This window comes from Micrasema longulum, unplaced genomic scaffold (genome assembly GCF_059751315.1).
Source record: "Micrasema longulum isolate JH-2025_06_02 unplaced genomic scaffold, ASM5975131v1 h1tg000034l, whole genome shotgun sequence".
In the NCBI taxonomy this organism is placed as follows: domain Eukaryota; kingdom Metazoa; phylum Arthropoda; class Insecta; order Trichoptera; family Brachycentridae; genus Micrasema; species Micrasema longulum.
Genome location: NW_028277241.1, coordinates 387,628 through 407,426, shown reverse-complemented (window position 1 = coordinate 407,426; position 19,799 = coordinate 387,628). Strand labels below are relative to the sequence as shown.

The 19,799-nt window shown below is 36.4% G+C and overlaps 1 protein-coding gene across 5 annotated transcripts in view; it reads right to left on the bottom strand.

Annotated features, from left to right (window-relative positions):
- Positions 1-19,799, bottom strand: part of N (neurogenic locus Notch protein) — a 246,185-nt gene that overhangs the window by 62,042 nt on the left and 164,344 nt on the right. For all 5 annotated transcript variants that reach the window (XM_088224883.1, XM_088224910.1, XM_088224901.1 and 2 more), the window contains exons 3-4: positions 3,455-3,729; positions 1,829-2,024 (exon numbers count right to left, since the gene is read on the bottom strand). In XM_088224883.1, the coding sequence (XP_088081009.1) occupies positions 1,829-2,024; positions 3,455-3,729 (471 nt within the window). The remainder of the gene's footprint in view (positions 1-1,828; positions 2,025-3,454; positions 3,730-19,799) is intronic.

Genomic DNA, 19,799 nt, shown 5'->3' with positions numbered 1-19,799 from the left:
AACGCCATTTTTGTGAAAATCACCTCAAGGGCGCTGTACAGTAAATATCCCAACACGTCTTGCAGATACATAGTGCATGGACGGTTGGGATACATAATTTTCAACAATGTTTTGAGTATGTCCAAATTCTTGCAGACTGCCTGGATTTTCTCCCTAGAGAGTTGTTCATATTTAAATTTGTTGCAACAGAGAAGGAAAACATTTTTGAGAAGGGAATAAGGGAATATGGGCAAGCATTTGGACATACTCAAAACATTGTTGAATTAACTACCTGGTAAAAGAAGAAGTATACAAAATTGGAAAATTGTTTTCAGGCGATGCCTAGTAGGTGAATTGGTTCAGCCGGATGAATCTCACCCACATGATAAAGGTTTCAGATCTTTTATTTCACAAAAGTCGACAGATGGAAGAGTTGAGGAAATGTGGATGTTCAAACATAGGCAGAATGGTGAATATTACACAATTTATAAATTGGCCACTTGAACCAGCCAATTACAGGTCATAAGCCCTGTATATGCCTAGACCCCCATATTCCCTTCTTAAAAAAAAATTCCCTCGATGTTGCAACAAATTTATAATTTATTTTGTTTATAAGTTGTTTAACACATATTTCTTAACCTTCTGTTTGAATTTTGATATGATATTTTTCACAAAAATTCCTTTTTCATTGTCAAATAAAATTGTGAAGATCAAAAATGTTTCCCTCTCTGTCGCAACAAATTTAGAAGTATATTTGTCTTTTATTTTTGGCAACCCTGATTGTTGTGTCCAAATTCGGAGATGGCTGATTTACTAGAGGGTTTCTCGGACCTCCGTAAGCCGCCGAGCCTCTAATGGCGTATCTCTCCGAGGAACCTTTTCTCTCGTCGCCCGCGGCGAAACTCTAACCACGTGAATACTCAATACTGTACCGGTACAGCGTGCTCTCAGCCGCAGCCGCATCTCGACTCCCCGCCGTTGCTGGACGGCATTGTCTCGGGCACGACAAACAACGCTGCGGCAAGGGCGAACCGTGCATAGAAGCGATTATGCGCAGCTTACCATTATATTCTACTTGGTTTTTCGTATTTTTTATTTTCTCTCTATCTATCCTCGCCTCTGTTGTATACACCATGATTTGGTCTGACACGCGTTTTGTATATCCGAATTATGTTTCCAATAATCATGTGTTCATTGTACTATACGACATTTCTTAGGCATCCAGATGTTTACTAACTGAGATGGATATGTTCTCATCATCACTATGGCAGCATCATCTGCATGGCATGTGATCGTATCCGTATCTCCCTTGGTAGATTCACTACTTTTTTTTATTCTTAAAAGCATTTATTTTTACATATTTATTTTGCTTGTGTAAGAAAACGTTTAAGGCGTATATATTGTTGTGCTATATTTAGTTATAAAGGTGCTAAACTTGTTCTGTTTCTTTGTTTTTCTCAATATGTGTTATTTTCTAAATGTTAATATTATTTATGTCCCGAATTGAGTTGTTGTAACTCCTGGGAATGTAATTCAACGTATTATAATACTTGTAAAATACTTGGCGTTTTATGATTTATAAATAAAAAAAATTAATAAAATATTTATTTGAAATAAAAAAAAATTTCTACAAACATTTGGCTACTACCATCACGATATATCCCCGTAGGGGTAGGCAGAGAGAATAGACCGCCACACACTTCTATCCTGGCACATTCATACATCTTGTCATACACGCCCTTCGGTTCTGTCTGCTTTTGACATGACCAGACTTAATAAAAAAATAAATAAAACTTAAAATTAATATGTCTCTCTTTTATCGCAAAATTTAAGTGGCGGGATTACTCACGTGTAGCTGCCGTGGGTGTTGAAGCACTTGCCGCGGTGGCACGGCTGGCGCGCGCACTCCTCCACGTCCTTGTCGCACGTCGTGCCCGTGAAGCCCGCCACGCACGCGCACGTGAAGCCCGCCTCCGTGGACTTGCAGTCCGCGCCGTTCTGGCACGGCTGCGACGCGCAGTGGTCCTGGCTCTCGCACAGCGCCCCTGGGGGAGAAGATTGGGGGATGAAAAAATCAGATAGAGCATCAGTAGCTCGATCACAAATACCTATCGACGTGCTAATAAGCGACGTGATAACAATTTCTCACCTTCCGTAAACACCTAATATTGAATGTCAAAATATTTACGTTTCGCGACGTATAATCCTGCTGCGCAATCACATATTTGAATTTCACTGGTGTAAATATGGAAAATATTCCAAAACTGCTATTTTTATTAATTAATTAATTATTAACATATTACAACCGAGATGAAGAACCTTTAAGATAATGTAATATAGAAGTCTAGGCATCTACAGGGCTGTCATTGGCTGGTTTGAGTGGCCACTTTACACACATAACGAGTAACATTCACCATTCTGCCCATATTTGAACATCTATATTCCTTCAATTCTTTCATCTGTTGATGTTTGTGAAGTTAAAGAGCTGAAACCTTTATTTATGCGGGTGAGATTCATCTAATTGAATTATTTCTTTATTTATTATTATAAACAGGTCCCCAGGGAGTTGAATCCAGTTCTTGTCTACAAAAATTTGGACAAAAATTCAAAATATTGTTGATAAATCCACCTGGCCCATGAAGAAGTATAGAAATTGAAAAAATAACATTTTCAGGCGCTGCCTAGTATGACTTAGAGATTACACACGCGTCAATTTATGACTGCGATAACTTAAGCACGTTCATTATTTAAATTTATTTCAACGGAGAGGGAAAACATTTTTGAGAAGGGAATATGGAAGTCTAGGCATCTACAGGGCTTATGACCTGTCAATGGCTGGTTTAAGTGGCCACTAGGCACACTGTGTAACTTTCACCATTCTGCCCATGTTTGAACATCCACATTTTCTCAACTCTTCCATCTGTTGACTTTTGTGAAGTAAAGGAGCTGAAACCTTTATCACGTGGGTGAGATTCATCCGGCTGAACCAAATCAAATCACCTACTAGGCAACGCCTGCAAACAATTTTTCAATTTTTATACTTCTTATTTTACCAGGTCGTTAATTTAACAATGTTTGAGAAATTGGAAAATTGTTAATTGAATGTTACACAGTGTGTAAAGTGGTCACTTAAACCAGCCAATGACATGTCATAAGCCCTGTAAATGCCCAGACTTCCATATTCCCTTCTCATAATTTTTTTCCCTCTCTGTTGAAATAAATTTAAATATGAATAACTCCCTAGGGAGGAAATCCAGCCAATCTGCAAGCATTTGGATATACTCAAACATTGTTGACGTTCATTATTGTTCACAGTGATCGATTAAATACTTGGCATGTTTTTCAGCTCTAGTTATTTGTGATTGAGCTACTGAACGCATTCCCCGCGATCAACGGGGGTTACCCGTATTCAATTTTTTTTTCCACAAACTAAATGCTAAACAATGTATTAATAATATTGTCAGCGTATTCTCACCTGTGTATCCTGAGACACACGTGCACTGATACTCTTCCAGGGTCTTCAGCACGCAGGAGCCCCCGTTCTGGCAGGGCGCCGAGTCGCAGCTGTTCGGCTCGCGGATCTCGCACAGCGAGGCGCTGTAGCCCAGGGGGCACTCGCACGAGAAGGTCGGCGAACTGGCCGGGGCCTGGCGCACGCGGCACGAGCCCCCGTTCTGGCAGCGGGGCGCGGGCCCGGTGTAGCAGGGGTTGGGGTGCTGGCAGTACTCGCCCACGTAGCGCGCCGTGCAGCTGGAACAAAAATAGCGGATTAGAATTTTGGTCGCATCAGCCAGAACATACTAAAATTGATGAATACCAAAAAACAGAACACGAGCATCTAAAATACAGAAAGAAATGGCATGGCCTGTGCGTGGGTATAGTTTAGTAGGAAATCTCCCATAACTGTTTCATAATCATCCGTTGATTTGGTAGAAAAGTTTCAATGTTTATTTTATGTTTTGTGCGTATTTATAAAAGCATCTACACCATGATTTCATAATGTTTTCTAGAAAATTATTAATTTATCTAGATAAATCTAGAACCAACCAATAATAAGACTGACCATCGAGAAGGGGGAGAGAATTTGAGACATCACACGCGAAGTAATTTAAAAAAGGCAAAACACTAAAAATAAAATCGCTGATGATATGATACATATTATTTCTTTTCAATTGGCTTGGATGAATGGTCTATTCATATTTTTTTTAAATAAAAAAACACTTAACTTCCTCATTAGAAGTGAGGAAAAGAAAGAATGAAGAATATGTGTAACATTGTGAACGAATCGTCGCGGTGTGCCTCCCAAATCTCGCAAATGGCTGGACAGATTTACGTGCGGATTTTGCAAAATTTTCTAATTTACGTCCTCAAGGTTTACAAATAATAACATCTTCAATATATCAATTTCTTCATTGAAGACATCAATGAAGAAATGCTGACCCATCAAAATGATAAGACCCACAGTGGGTGACAGTGACTGTCAATTGAATAAGTGATTGAATTTTAAAGTTGTGTAAAATTCAAAAGATCTCTAAAGCCCTTCTGATGGCTACATTACTCGATACTATTGATACTTATACACACGAAATCACAGCGTTCAATATTTACCGGCGTTGTTTGAACTGGAAACGGTGAGTTCTGAACCCTGGCCGTATTTCCGACTTGTGTCGGAGTGCTACAGTCAATACGCTGGTTGGGAAAACAATGCGAGGAACGCCCTTAGCCCACCTGCGCGGCGCGGTCATGTTTACCTCCAATATTGACTCCGCCCGCCTCGAGGATGTGACGAATGGGACAATACTGCGCAATACTCGGAGACTATCCTATCATCACAACTTGAGGATGTGTGTATGAAATAACTTAAAATAACAGCGCTAACTGAGGCCAAAATGATATTTGTCTCACTGGCATCAAAAGGCATGCAGTTTTTTTTAATCCTGTTTAACGTATTCGGAATTTCGACATTCCCCACAGAATTTCGTCAAAGCCATGGACAATACCTTCTTTAATTTACACAATCGTTTTGATATTTTTTATTTTATTTATAAATCATATAACACAAAGTATTTTACAAGTATAATACGTTGAATTACATTCCCAGGAAATACAACAACTCAATTCGGGACATAAATAATATTAACATTTAGAAAATAACACATAATGAGAACAACAAAGAAACAAAGCAAGTTTAGCAGCTTTATAACTAAATATAGCACAACAATATATACGCCAAAATACTTTTCATACACAAGCAGAATAAATATATTTAAAAAAAACGCTTTTAAGAATAAAAGAAAATTGTGAATCTACTAAGGGAGATAAGATCATTAACATAATATGCCATGCAGATGATGCTGCCATAGTGATGATGAGAACATATCCATCTCAGTTAGTAAACATCTGGATGCCTAAGAAATGTCGTATAGTACAATGAACACACGATTATTGAAAACAGAATTCGGATATACAAAACGTGTGTCAGACCAAATCATGGTGTATACAACAGAGGTGAGGATCTGTATCTGTTTTCAATGTAGCGGCGAGGCTTATTACGGGAGTTAAAAAAATCATTTTACATCTTGGAGATTTGCACTGGTTAAAGAGCCCAGAGAGAGTAAAATAGAAGCTTCGTTGGACAGTATTCAAATCCCTTCATGAAATGGCTCCAAGATACCTATCGGACCTTTGTATTAGTATTATTAAACATAATAACATCTTCAATATATTGAGCAGTTAAGGAATGACTACATTCGCTTTTGGCAAGAGTTTAGTGTCACAATTTTAGAAGGCTAAAGGTAAAACGCGGTCTGACTTTTCTTCAATGACACGTAATATATCGTAACATTTGGCTAGCGGTTAAAGAATTAGCGTTAAGCATGAGTTGAGTGTCATAATTTTAGAGGCTCAGATATATCGCGGTAAGACTGTTTTTCACTAACACGTATTCCCGTATTTTCTCCCTGGATTATGGCACTTAAGCAGTGATTTTTTGCACAATTTTGATTTGAGCACAACGAGGCTTCTTGGCCAATCACATGAGGAGTTAGAACAAAAAACAAACCCTTTTTACGAATGTATAAATAGCTCAAAAAAGTCCTAAATAAATAACGTGTGTAATTAATTACGAAAAAAATGTTTGTTCAACCAGCTAATAGCAGGCAAGCCAACGTTTGGGCAGGACAACGTCTGTCGGGTCCGCTAGTAAATGGTAAAAATCTCCCTCAACTGGCAATAAATTATATCTGCATTCAGTGATTTAAGCTTGGCGAGATTTCATTGAAAGTCACACTACTGTTTTTAACTCACAACAAATAATTTCGATTGACGCAAGTTTTTTCTAACCAAGTACCTACTTGGTGACTTTAACCTTTTGAATAACATAATTTTATGAACCTCTTAAAGCATTGAATTGCATATTCATCTCAATACTGACTTTTTTAGGGTTAGTGACTTTTCCAGAACGGTGATTATTTATAATTAAAAAAATATTTACTTATCAAACCGGATAAATGATGTATTAATCATCTTCTTTCCGACATTTTTTATAAATTCACGATGATTCCAGTGGTCATTTGATTTAATTGCTAAAATCCCTTCGCTGGTACGATACTACATTTTCTACCGCGTTCTCGGAATCGTCCACATTTTTTAATTCAAATGTGTTGTTGGCTTCTAATGAACACGTGTTGTTAAACCCGAAATATTCAGCCATTATTACAACTTCGTCATACTTTACAAAACAGTTAAATGTAAGTATGAATCATAAGCGGAGAAAAGCTAAACATGATCTGTGACTTTTTATAGTGACTCAAAAACACAAATGTAGCTGCTAAGTTCTCACGAACGTTTAAGTTATTAAATTATTTCTAAAATATAAATGTAACATCATTACTTTGATCAGCATGCAGCTCCGTCATAATTAAACCACCGATTAAAATGTGTAGAACAAACTGTTTCATAAATCAAATAAAGTAATCTTCAATTGTTTATGGTGTAAAGTCAAATTGTCTGTACGAAAATGTGATTGAAATTAAAAGAATCAAGATTGTTGGTTGAACATGTTTTGAGACATATTTATTATAAATAAACAATTGTTTACACGGGAAAGTATTTTTATTTTATAAACGATTGTTTATGAATCAGTTATAAAGATAAGGTAGGCTCTCGAAAGGCATCCTTAGGCCTCGAACATTAATTTGTCGCGCCCCCCATGAGCCCTCGCACTATGGCCATGTGTGGCGTTTTTCATACGTTTTCGTACGTTTGAAATTTCGCGCTCGTGGTCGCTCTACCCTGGACGGCCCCTTGGCATTTGGCTCCTTTTATTGAAAATTATGAAGACATAGTTAATCTACGCGCCTTCTAATGTCAATGGACCAACTAAGATTAAATTCCCGTTCCAAGTTTTATGTTATAACTAACTTGTTAACAGTCGATTATTGTAATGGTATCTATGCAGGTCTACCAATGAACAAAATGACTCGCCTACAATCTGTATTGAATGCCGCAGCGAGACTTATTTTCGGAATCTCTAAGTTCAGTCATATCATTCCACTACTTCGGGAACTACACTGGCTACGTTTTCCACAGAGGGTCGAATACAAACTCTGTTGGCTTATGTATAAGTCACTGCACAACTCGGCTCCGGAATATCTAAGGGAACTATGCATTCCAGATGAACTAGCTGACAGGCGTCTCACGCTTAGATCAGCTACGTCTACGGCGAGAGGAAAAGTTATTATACCTCTACGCAAACAGCGCACTAAATTTGGTGAGCGCGCATTTGCGGTCGCAGGCCCTATGGCATGGAATGCTCTCCCAGCAGAGGTGCGAGGCTGTGAAAGTGAAGTGATGTTTCGGAAAAAACTTAAAACCCACTTGTTCTCTAAATCATTTGAATAAATCCGTAGCACGTGACAACAAAATAAATTATTTTAATTAAATTACAAATTTAAAAGCTTCAATTAAATTAACTTAACAATAGAATCACCATGTAAAGCGCCCTTGAGGTATTTTATTACGAAAATGGCGCTATATAAGTTATCCACAATAAATAAACATAAACGTGTCGTCGAAATGTAATCTATAGGGCGAACGTATGGTAAAACTATGTACGATAGGTGCACAAATGTCGAGATCCGTATATTATGTAAGGTTGAGATAAGCAATATCGACAAAATCAAGAAAGGAATTTTTTTTTTTTGAATTAACGGTACAAGTACCTTTTACATTAGATACATACATAAGTATTTACAGTGGAGTATATACAGTAACAACTTTTTCAATGCTTACTTAGAAAGAACATAATTAAAATATTGATTCCACACTAAAATGTTTTACAAGTAATTGTTTATAAGCTGGAAATTTCAATAAAAATATGTCACCTAAATCCGAATATTTATTACCCAGCGCATGTAGACGATTCAGTACTGAATTGCTAGAATATATTGAGATATGATTGTTGCAGTGATAAAGTTGAACTAGCCTAGTCACTCGAACTGGTACTTTAAAACCAACGAGGGCCAAAATTTCAGGGCTGTCCAATACTGAATTAACGATTTTAAATAGAACTAATAAATCATTAATAGTTCTTCTGTCCCTTAATTTAATCAAATTTAATACATTTAATAAATAATCATAGTTACGAAATTTATTACCTATTCCTAATTTAAAATTAACATATAATAATTTTGCATTGGTTTGGACATGTAGAGCGAGTGGCCCGCGCAAAAAAAATCGCCTAAAAAGATTTATGATGTGTATGATGATCGATGCAGAAAACGAGGAAGACCAAGAATGACATGGCATGGTCAAATCCAACAAATACTCGAAGATACATGTCATAAGGCGGAATCGATCGGCGTGCGTCCATAAGATGGGTGAATGTAGAAGAAGCAAAATTTTCAAATTAAAATTAATTTACTACTGCCATCACGCCATTTCCCCGTAGGGGTAGGCAGAGAGAATGGACCGCCACACACGTCTATCCTGGCATACATTCCTAGCTTGTTCTACATTCATGCCCTTCGGTTTTGTCTGCTTTTGACATGACTAGACTTAAGATTTTGGTTTATCTGATCATGCCACGTCTTCCTTGGTCGTCCTCGTCTAACGTTACCGTTCATTTTCACCATTCTTTCGTCGTCCGTTCGTTCTACGTGACCAAAACATCTCAGAGACCCTTTTTTTAATCCTATCAATTATACTTGACTCAGATTTACACTCTCGCCTGATTTCATCTTTCGTAACCCTGTCATACATTGATTTCCAACACATTCGTTCCACAAGAGATCGCATTTCAACCACGTCCACTCGTCTTTCATCTTTCCTCTGCCAGTTCCCTGTTTCACTTCCATACATATGTGTTCGGACTTAAACTATGTTGTGCACTGCCAGTTGAGCTTTTTAAACTGTATTTTGAATTTTAAACTATATGTATATACCCTTGAATCACGATAAAAAAAGAAATAACTATGACATCAGAAGCAACAAGATCCAGATGTTATCTCCACCACACCAGACGTGACTTAATAACAAATAAGACAGGATCCTTTCTTCTGAATTTCGAAAATAAGATTATCATATTATGCGGCATAAAACCTCACAGCAGAGCTCAGCTCAATTGCGTAGAACAATAGCGATCCAAATTTTTTGTTTGGATTTTAGTTTAATAACAAACGTGCAAGGGACGGTTTCAGTTTGCGCTTGCAATTCTCCACCTGAGTATCTACCAGTGGCGAGCCGTGATTTATTTTATAGGTGATCTACAAAAAAATATCATTAATTTGTATCTACATATAAGTATATAATATGTAAATGATTTTTTAAATTTTTTTGCAACAGAGAGGGAAAACATTTTTTTTATTTAAATCTTAAAGTAGGGCACACATATCATACATATTGTTATGTGTGTTCTAATAATAACATTGCAAATATATTTAATTTATAAATTGTTTATCACATATGTCTTGACCATTATTTTAAATTTTGATATGTTTTTTTCTTCATAAATATTTTTTTCCATTTCGTAATACTTTTTAATTGCTTTAAATAAAATTGAATTTTGTGACTTTGCCTTTTTCCTAAATGGAAGTCTAATTTTGTTCTTTTCTCTAGTATTGTGATCGTGTTCATGCTGGTTCCGATCAATTTTTTTCCAAAATTCTGTTTTTTTATTAGAGTTTATAATTTTATGAACAAATATCATTGTATTGTAAAATATTTTTTATTTATATGTTAATAATTTCATTTCATTTACCATCGACTTACCCTCGTGTATATGTTTTTTTTTCAAAATGATTCTAAAGGCTTTATTTTGTAATACAGTTAGTTTATCTATGTTTTCTTTGTTTGATAAAAATAAAATGCTACTACAGTAGTTAACGTGTAGTTCAATAATTGCTTTGTAAATAGTTTTGCAAGAGTCCTTACCAATAAATCTTCTGATCCTTCCCAAAATTGATATTTTTTTTGCAATCTGTTTACATTTTTTATTTGACAATAAAGTTTAGAGATTTAGTGATATTTAAAAAAAAAAAAACAATTTATAAAAATAGAAGTTAGATTACAACAAGTCTTGCAGCTATTGAGCGCATGGACGGTTGGAATTCTAGACCTCATTTACTAAATTTGGCTATTTGATAGTTGATAACATTTACTTTTTATTTAGGTTTGTGAATATGTGTGTGATTGTATATGGGTGTGAGGGTAGGTTTATGGACAGGGTGAGTGTGTGTTTGATGAGTGAATAGAAACAACTTAAATTTATAATATAAAAATATTCTTTTCTTATATATATTTTTTTTATAATTAATAAATAACATGTCATAGACGCATATTCCCTTAAGATACGTTGCAATTAAAGATTGGGAAACAATGACAATGAGGAACTTCAGCCCTACGGGAAATTGGATACAAAAAATGTTTTCTTGCGCGGAGTAAAAATTAGAGCATTAAATTGTACTGCAAAGTTTCTTGAAAATGTACAGAAAAAATAATAAAAAATATTTTGATAAAAACGCACTACTTTGAATGACGTCACTGGTTCATGTGCATCAACCTATAATCTAAGAGCTATGGAAGATTTCCGGTCTGCTTGTCGCTGCTGGACCAATGGGAAGAACTAAATGAGAATAAGTGGAAATGAACCTATGACGTTACACGCGGAGTTATTTCAGAAATACAAAACTTTAAAAAGTCGTAGCGCTGATAATGCGATATATAAAAATTTAAAAAAAAATGACTCAGTTTAATAGTCTATTAACAAATAATAAAATTTAAAAAAAACCACTGAACTTCCTCATTGTTGCCACGAAAAATACAAAAGAATATCTTGCATTTTGTTACTTAACTTACTGGTTTCAATACTACATTATTATTCGTCTTCGGTCACCGAAGTCGACAGAGTGTGTTCGGCATTCCTTTCCTAATGTTTAATATTGTGATTACACGTTTCCATAAACAAATATAAACATAAATATTCCCCGCATACTGTGGAGTGTGTGGAGTGTGGAGCCGGCTTCCCTTCGGACAGTTTTCGGGACAGTTGTCCAACTGGTTTTCAGAGGACAAAAGCTCACGTCATAGAACCAGCCGCGATAAAACACAATACTCATACGTAGGGACAGTTAAGCTAAACGTGCTCTCACATCCCATAGTCATTTTTTAATAATACAAAATATAACAACAACAACAATATAAAATTTCATACATATTAATTTAACTTTTCCTTCCCGGAGATGTGTAGCTAGTACACATCAGTGGCGAGCGGTGAGTTTTTAAATTGGTAAGCTATGAAAATTCTGATAAAATGTCATATAAAAAACAAGTTTATTTTATATTCAATAAATAATTCCTAACAAATGGCTCCAGCGGCTAATAGTTTCAGTAAAAATATTTTCTAATGTAGCACAAACATTTGATTTAAAAAAACATAATTGTAAAAAAAAAATTAGAACACCTGTGGACTCGAACCCCCGCCTTTATCGTTAGAAAGCAACGACCCAACCGCGCAGCTATTTCGCGTTTTCGGCTAGGCGTCGAAAAAGTAATTGATAAACTAAATAATTCATTAGCGCACCAGTGCATCTTTGGTTAAGTTAGACTATTATAACTTGTCTTGAAATAAAACACTATTTCTTAATAAATGATAATAATTAAATAATTTTAAAGTATTCCTTACCTTACCGTGTACGATAGTTCACCAAACAAAACACTATTATTGTAACTTTCGTGTTAAGACGTACGAAATATATTCGTTATCTCTTTCTCACACATAACGAGTGCGTATATTGTCACCTCCCTTAGACTGTCGTAGGTCAAATTGATGTATTTTAAAGAATACTAGCCCTTATGAAAAAGTATTGAAAGACTAAAATGCATTAATGAAAGCTGCAAGATTTTACTGTAATCGCAAGTGTAATTTTTCGAACGAGATTCTAAACTTTTAGGTTAAAGACGTATTTGAATTAGTGATTTCAAAGTGAGCAGAGTAATCTCGTGTAATTTATTACTGCGCAATAAAAAAAAAACATTCGTTTTAAAATGGCAAAATCGTATGATTTTACCAGACTACAGCCTTAACTTCCCACTGCAATGCGGGCCCAGTTTTATTATATGTCATTCTCAAACTCCGTTGAGATACACTCGTACGTGGAATAACTTCTTTTATTTATTTATTTGTACGAACCGGCCTAAACACTTGAATCTGATAAGGCAACTGGATGATTTCACCGCCGCGCAGTAATTTGCGCGGTTACGGCGGCAATTAGAATTCCCTGGCGACAGACGCGGGTCCGCGTTCGGCCAATTATCCCCGCGGCACTAATTAGTGCGAGATTCGGGACTGTCTCGGCGGAGATTGCCTCGCCCTGGACTCTGGATGCTAACAGCGGAAGACATGTTTGCCGAAGCTTCGATAGACCTTCCACAGATTGATTTATTATATTATTATTATTATGGATAACTAATATAGCGCTATTTTCGTAATATAATACCTCAAGGGCGGTTAATACATTCAAAATATAGTATACTTATTCGTATGAAAAAATAAGCTCGACTAATCGACTAGTTTCTTGGCTCACCGCAGGCGCTGGGCGCGCTTTATTAAAATCTATAATTATATTAGAATTAAGATACAGACAATGGAAATAAAATAAATGTTGATTACTTATTTGTTTTTATGTAAATAAAGTTACAATAAAACATTATTATGGTTAAGCTAGGGTTTCCTAGGACAGCGGTGCCCGTATCTTAACGGCCGTAGTGAACGGTGATGCGGTGGACAGCCGTCGTAACAGTGACTAGAAAATGATTTTCTAGGAAAACGGTGTTAAATGGTGTCGATAACACCGATTTCCTAGGAAACCACTCTCTAGTCCCCGTTACAACTGCTGTATACCGCATCACCGTTCACTACGGCCGTTAAGATACGGGCACCGCTGTTCTAGGAAACCCTAGCTTTAGTCAAATATAATGGTAAGCTGCGCATAATCGCTTCTATACACGGTTCACCCCTGGCGGTAGGTCTCCTATTATATCCGAGGGTAATTACTTCGATGGAGACAGTATGATTATTAAGGAATAAAGTATGTTTTCAAATATGCAATAATTCCACAATTTTTTTTATGGAAGTTTTTATATTACATGTACTCAGATACATATTGTTTTTCGTGACTGGGCATTCGCTAAGTCGTGCGTTCGTTTTCTTTGTTAATTATAGCAGTTCGAGTTTCGAAACAGCGATGTTATTTAGTCCTGTGACATTTCAACTCAGCGCCTGTCATCTGTAATCAGTCAAAAGTATCAACGTAAAGCCAATATTGTATATTTATGCATTGGAAGGTGTTGCCTGTTGCCTGTTGCCCGGGTCCCGGGTCACGCTTACCACCTTTGGTATGCTCCGCATCGCTCTGTCTTTATAAACCTTTATTGAGCAATCACTGCAGAAATATGAGGATATAATATTATACTATATAATATATAGTTGTTCGAGGAATTCGATATCTTTATACATATAATTTCTCTGTACGTGTGATGTCACCGAACTCCTTCTAAACGGCTTAACCGATTTACGTGCAGTTTACAGAGAAATATAGATCTTTGCGCTGTGCGTGTTCGTAGATATTAAAATCTTCAATCTAATTTGTGAAAAAGAAGTAAGGAGAAAAAATGTTTTATTCGTCGATCTACCGGGATTGCATTTGAGGAGATTGCATTTACAAAAAAATGGAAAGATGTTGTTTTTTTGTAAATGAAAAAAGTTTGATTTTCAATGTTCACAAACAGCATTTGTTTTTTATGGATCTCTCTTTCCTTAAGGAATATAAATTCCTTATAATTTCTACCCATTTATTTCAAAGGAAATCTTTATGTCCCGATTGCGAGATGCGGTTTTCTACGCCGCAGTGACACCGTATTATCCGCTCAGGGTTACATGGGAATCCGAGCCGACCAGCTCGCGTCGGGGGCTGCCGTCGGGCGCGCGCGTGGGTGATCAGGTCCGCAGCGGGAAGACACGCGAGGACGTTGCACTTCGCGGATCTGGGTACCGCAGACTCCGGAGGTGACGCCGGCCAGTACGCGTTAGCGTCAAATCCTATTCAGAGTAGTCAACGGTTGCGGTTAGGGTATGTAATGCGGGCTATTTATTTGTTAAGTGTTTCATCGTTACAAAAATATACACTTGTTTCAAGACCATACTGCGAAACTTCAGAGGAACATCCCTTATGATTGTAAACCTTGTAAAAAGATCCTTTATTTTTAATAAAAAATATATTTTCAACAATATATTTTTTTTTTTCAATCCACCTGGTCCATGAAGAAGTATAGAAATTGAAAAAATAACATTTTCAGGCGTTGCCTAGTATGTAGGTGAAATAATTCAATTAGATGAATCTCACCCGCATAAATAAAGGTTTCAGCTCTTTAACCTCACAAACATCAACAGATGAAAGAATTGAAGGAATATATATGTTAAAATATGGGCAGAACGGTGAATGTTACACAGTGTGTAAAGTGGCCACTTAAACCAGCCATTGACAGGTCATAAGCCCTGTAGATGACTAGACTTCTATATTTCCTTCTCTTAAATGTTCTTCATCTCTGTTGTATTATGTTAATATTTATTAAGTACTATTGTTATTGCACAAACATTAAAACTTAGCGATAAAACAGCTTCGCTAGCCACAAAACGTTACAAAGATATTTTCTAAAATATATTGGAAAACTTAAAGTGATGGGGAAAAATAATATAACACTATTATATTACGCAGCTTGCGGTTAAGCCTGTCTGTGAGAACGATACGGGAACAGGATACACATACGGGTTGGTGCTAAGAAATATTATGTGAACATTGTTCTCAGTGGCGTGGGTACTTCAGCTAAGACGTAATCATCATCATCACCTTCCTACCCGCATTCAGTGGTGCGTTAGGTTCTGCAATCATACTCTAACAACTGAGCATTCGGATCTCCATTACATGAAAAGTAAGGTTTCTTTTATTATTATTACTATTTTTGTGGATAACTTATACAGCGCCATTTTCGTAATGTAATACCTCAAGCGCGCTTCACATAGTGATTGTATAGTTAATTATTTTTTTTATTGAAGCTTTTAAATTTATAATTTAATTTAAACAATTTAGTTTGTTGACACATGCTACGGATTTATTCAAATGATTTAGAGAACAAGTGAGTATATAGCATCAGTTTGGAAACCACTTCCCATTGTGTTTAAAATATCATTATGGATAACTTATATAGCGCCATTTTCGTAATAAACTACCTCAAGGGCGTGAGATTTATCTAATGAATTATTTCACCTACATACTAGGCAACGCCTGAAAATGTTATTTATTCAATTTCTATACTTTCTTCATGGACCAGGTAATTTATCAACAGTATTTTGAGTTTGTCCAAATTTTTTGTAGACAAGAAGTGGATTCAACTCCCTGGGGAGCTGTTTATATTAACATATTACAACAGAGATGAAGAACATTTAAGAGAAGGTAATATTTCTAGGCATCAACAGGGCTTATGACCTGTCAATGGCTGGTTTAAGTGGCCACTTTACACACCGTGTAACATTATAAAAAATATTAAGCCAAATATGTTAATATTATAAATGTTTTTAAAAGGCATATTTGCCGTTTATGTTAATAAAATAAAAATAAAATAAACTAACATTTACCTATTGAAGCCGATACTATTATTGTGGATAATTTTTTGGCGCCATTTTTGTGAAAATCACGTCTTATGGATGAATGCCTTCGTTTGATGTAACGTTTTTGCTAAGCGATAGTTAGTTTAAATCTTTAAATTTATTTCAACAGAGAGGAAAAAATTTTGAGAAGGGAATATGGAAGTCTAGGCATTTACAGGGCTTATGACCTGTCATTGGCTGGTTTAAGTGGCCACTTTACACACTGTGTAACATCCACCATTCTGCCTATGTTTGAACATCCACATTTCCTCAACTCTTCCATCTGTTGACTTTTGTGAAGTAAAAGAGCTGAAACCTTTATCACGTGGGTGAGATTCATCCGGCTGAACCAAATCACCTACTAGGCCACAAAAGTCAACAGATGGAAGAGTTGAGGAAATGTGGATGTTCAAACATAGGCAGAATGGTGAATGTTACACAGTGTGTAAAGTGGCCACTTAAACCAGCCAATGACAGGGCATAAGCCCTGTAAATGCCTAGACTTCCATATTCCCTTCTCAAAAATTTTTCCCTCTCTGTTGAAATAAATTTAAATATGAACAACTCCCTAGGGAGGAAATCCAGCCAGTCTGCAAGCATTTTGGACATAATCAAACATTGTTAGTTTAAATCTTATTTACAATCTTTTTACGTTGAGTATCTATACTGTAATACTTGATTATGTGTGTTTACTCGTCGTTAGTGCGTCCTGGCCACGTGCAGACCTGTGAGGACCTCTGGTGTCAGCCAGTTCCCACAAGGATAGTGTGTCCCGGGCACGTAGGGCGTACTGTGAATGTGACAACAGCGCAGTGCCTACTCGTGTGGAGATGGGGGGAGCCGAAAATCGGGAACATATTATTCCTAGTTACCAGTAGCTCAATCACGAACAACTATCGACGTGCTTAAAAACACGCTAAGGATTTGAGCGATCAAAATGAACAAAAATGAACATTGTTTGAGTGTGTCCAAATGCTTGCAGCCTGGCTGGATTTCCTCCCTAGGGAGTTGTTCATATTTAAATTTATTTCAACAGAGAGGGAAAACATTTTTGAAAAGGGAATATGGAAGTCTAGGCATTTACAGGGCTTATGACTTGTCATTGGATCATTGGTTTCAGCTCTTTAACTTCACAAACATCAACAGATAAAAGAGTTGAAGGAATATAGATGTTCAAATATGGGCAGAATGGTGAATGTTACACAGTGTGTAAAGTTGTGTGTTTGGCGGCCTCCGTGGTGTAGTGGTCAAGACGCTTGATTCACGCACGGAAGGTTCCGGGTTCGATTCCCGGTGAGAACACAAAAATTAAAATGTGATTTTCTCAAGCCTGGGTGCTTTATGATGTAATTCACCACTGTAATTAGGCCTCCTGGCCTGTTGTGGTGCAAAAAAAAAATGTTAAAAAAAAAATTACCACTCAAACCAGCCAACGACGGGTCATAAGCCCTGTAGATGCCTAGACTTCTATATTACCTTCTCTCGAACGTTCTTTAGCTCTGTGGAAATATGTTTATTAGTTTGTTTTTAATAAATATTTTTGAATATTTTTTTGGTACATTTTCAAGAAACTTTGCCGTACAAAAAACCATTGATCTTCCTGTTATTGTACACGATACTGCACAAGATATTGTACGATCTTATGACCCGTGTAACGCGAGCCTTAGATCAAATGATCCGTTGTCATTTTTATTTATTTATCCTCAAAGTTCATGGAAGGTTATAATTAAAAAATAGAATCCCTGACTAATTTTCTAATACTTGCATAGCAACCAGTACATGTAGCGTGTACTCTCGCTACACTCTCCGACTACAGATTACCTTTGGCCGTCAAGCTTCCGCGTGTAAGTCGATAAACAATCGAACGTACCTGCTTACCACGGTGGGTGGTGGCTGAGTTATCTACACATTATCGTCTTTCCGTAGCCCAGTACTATTGACATTTAGTAAAACATCATAAATTTGAAGTCAAAAGCCTTGTCGACAGTTGAATCTTGTTAAAATAATATCTTTCTCGCGACGAAAAAAAACCAATACAATTCAACTACTAACTAAAAAATACTTCCCTTTACTTTAGATAGTAAACTCTCCTATCGTGAACACATTGATAATATTGTAAACAAATCTCTCAAACTTCTCTGTTTTATCAATAGAGTGACGGCGGACTTCGAAATATTAATACCATCAAAACTCTTTATTGCTCACTAGTTCCACCCCATCTAGAATACGCTTCTCCTATTTGGTCTCCATTCTACAGGACTCATATTGACCATATCGAGTCTGTCCAACACCGTTTTCTAAGAAAAGTGGCATGGTTGCTCGGATTACAAAGGGGTAATTATTCCTATTTTGAAATAGAGCAATCTCTTAATATGTCTTCATTGGAGAGACGTAGAACTGTGATGGACCTTATATGCATTTTCAAAATACTTAATGCTTTAAGCGATGTCCAATCTCTGTGGCAATCAATTGCTTTTCATGTTCCCAACCGTGTCACCAGAAGTCAAAATCTGCTATTTATGCCCCAATGTCTAGAATGTGTAGATAAGTCAATTCATCACACGACTTGGAATTCTTTGGGATAGATCTTCCGGCTTTTCGTAGATCTCTTCGCGATTAAACAGTGTGGGACGATGTTGGATTGGCATGGTTTAGCTCGAAGTCTTAGGTCTTTCGTTTTTATGAATATATTGTTTACAATTATTTTTTGCCCATGTTTGTCTTAGCTAAATAGTTTTATGTTCTTTTTATTCAGTTTCTAGCATTTATGTTTCTTCATGTAACTGTTGTAATTGGCTTAGGCCGTACATTTAATAAATAAATAAAATAGGGGCGGCCTCCGTGGTGTAGTGGTTAAGACGGTGAGAACACAATATACGCAAGTCTCCCAAAATACAATTCAATGCAGCAGCAAGGCTTATTACGGGAGTAAAAAATATTCTCACATTTTATGACATCTTCGAGATTTGCACTGGTTGAAAAGCCCAGTAGCTCAATCAAAAATAACTATCGACGTGCTAATAAGCGACATGATAACAATTTCTCACCATGGTTGTTTATCGAATTTGCGATTACAATACAACATCCGTGAACACCTCATATTAAATGTAAAATATTTACATTTCGCGACGTATAATCCTGCTGCGCAACCACAGATTTGAATTTCACCGGTGTAAATGTGGAAAATATTCCAGAACTGCTATTTTTGTTAATTTAATAATTATTTATTAAGCTTTTCATTGCATTTAGCCGGCGGTTAGCAAGCCAAATGTTAAGAAAAGCAGTCGCCATAATAATTGTAATTTAATTTTCACTTTTTTGTATTAGATACTCATTACTGATTGCAAATGCAATATATTAAATCATCTTTTAAAAGTAATCGCCGATTTTTCGACAGTGAACTGTATTTATTTACGAGGAAAACGAAAAACAAACTGACACGAGCGTTGACTTAGAGATTACACACGCGTTGACTTATGACCGCGATAATTTACTAACTCACTTAGAAGGTTGCAAAAATTCTTACCCATTAGTACTAAATGCACTCTTGTACAAGCATTACTACTACCCATTCTAGATTACGATGATGTTTCCATGACTTATTTAAGCTGTGAGCAAC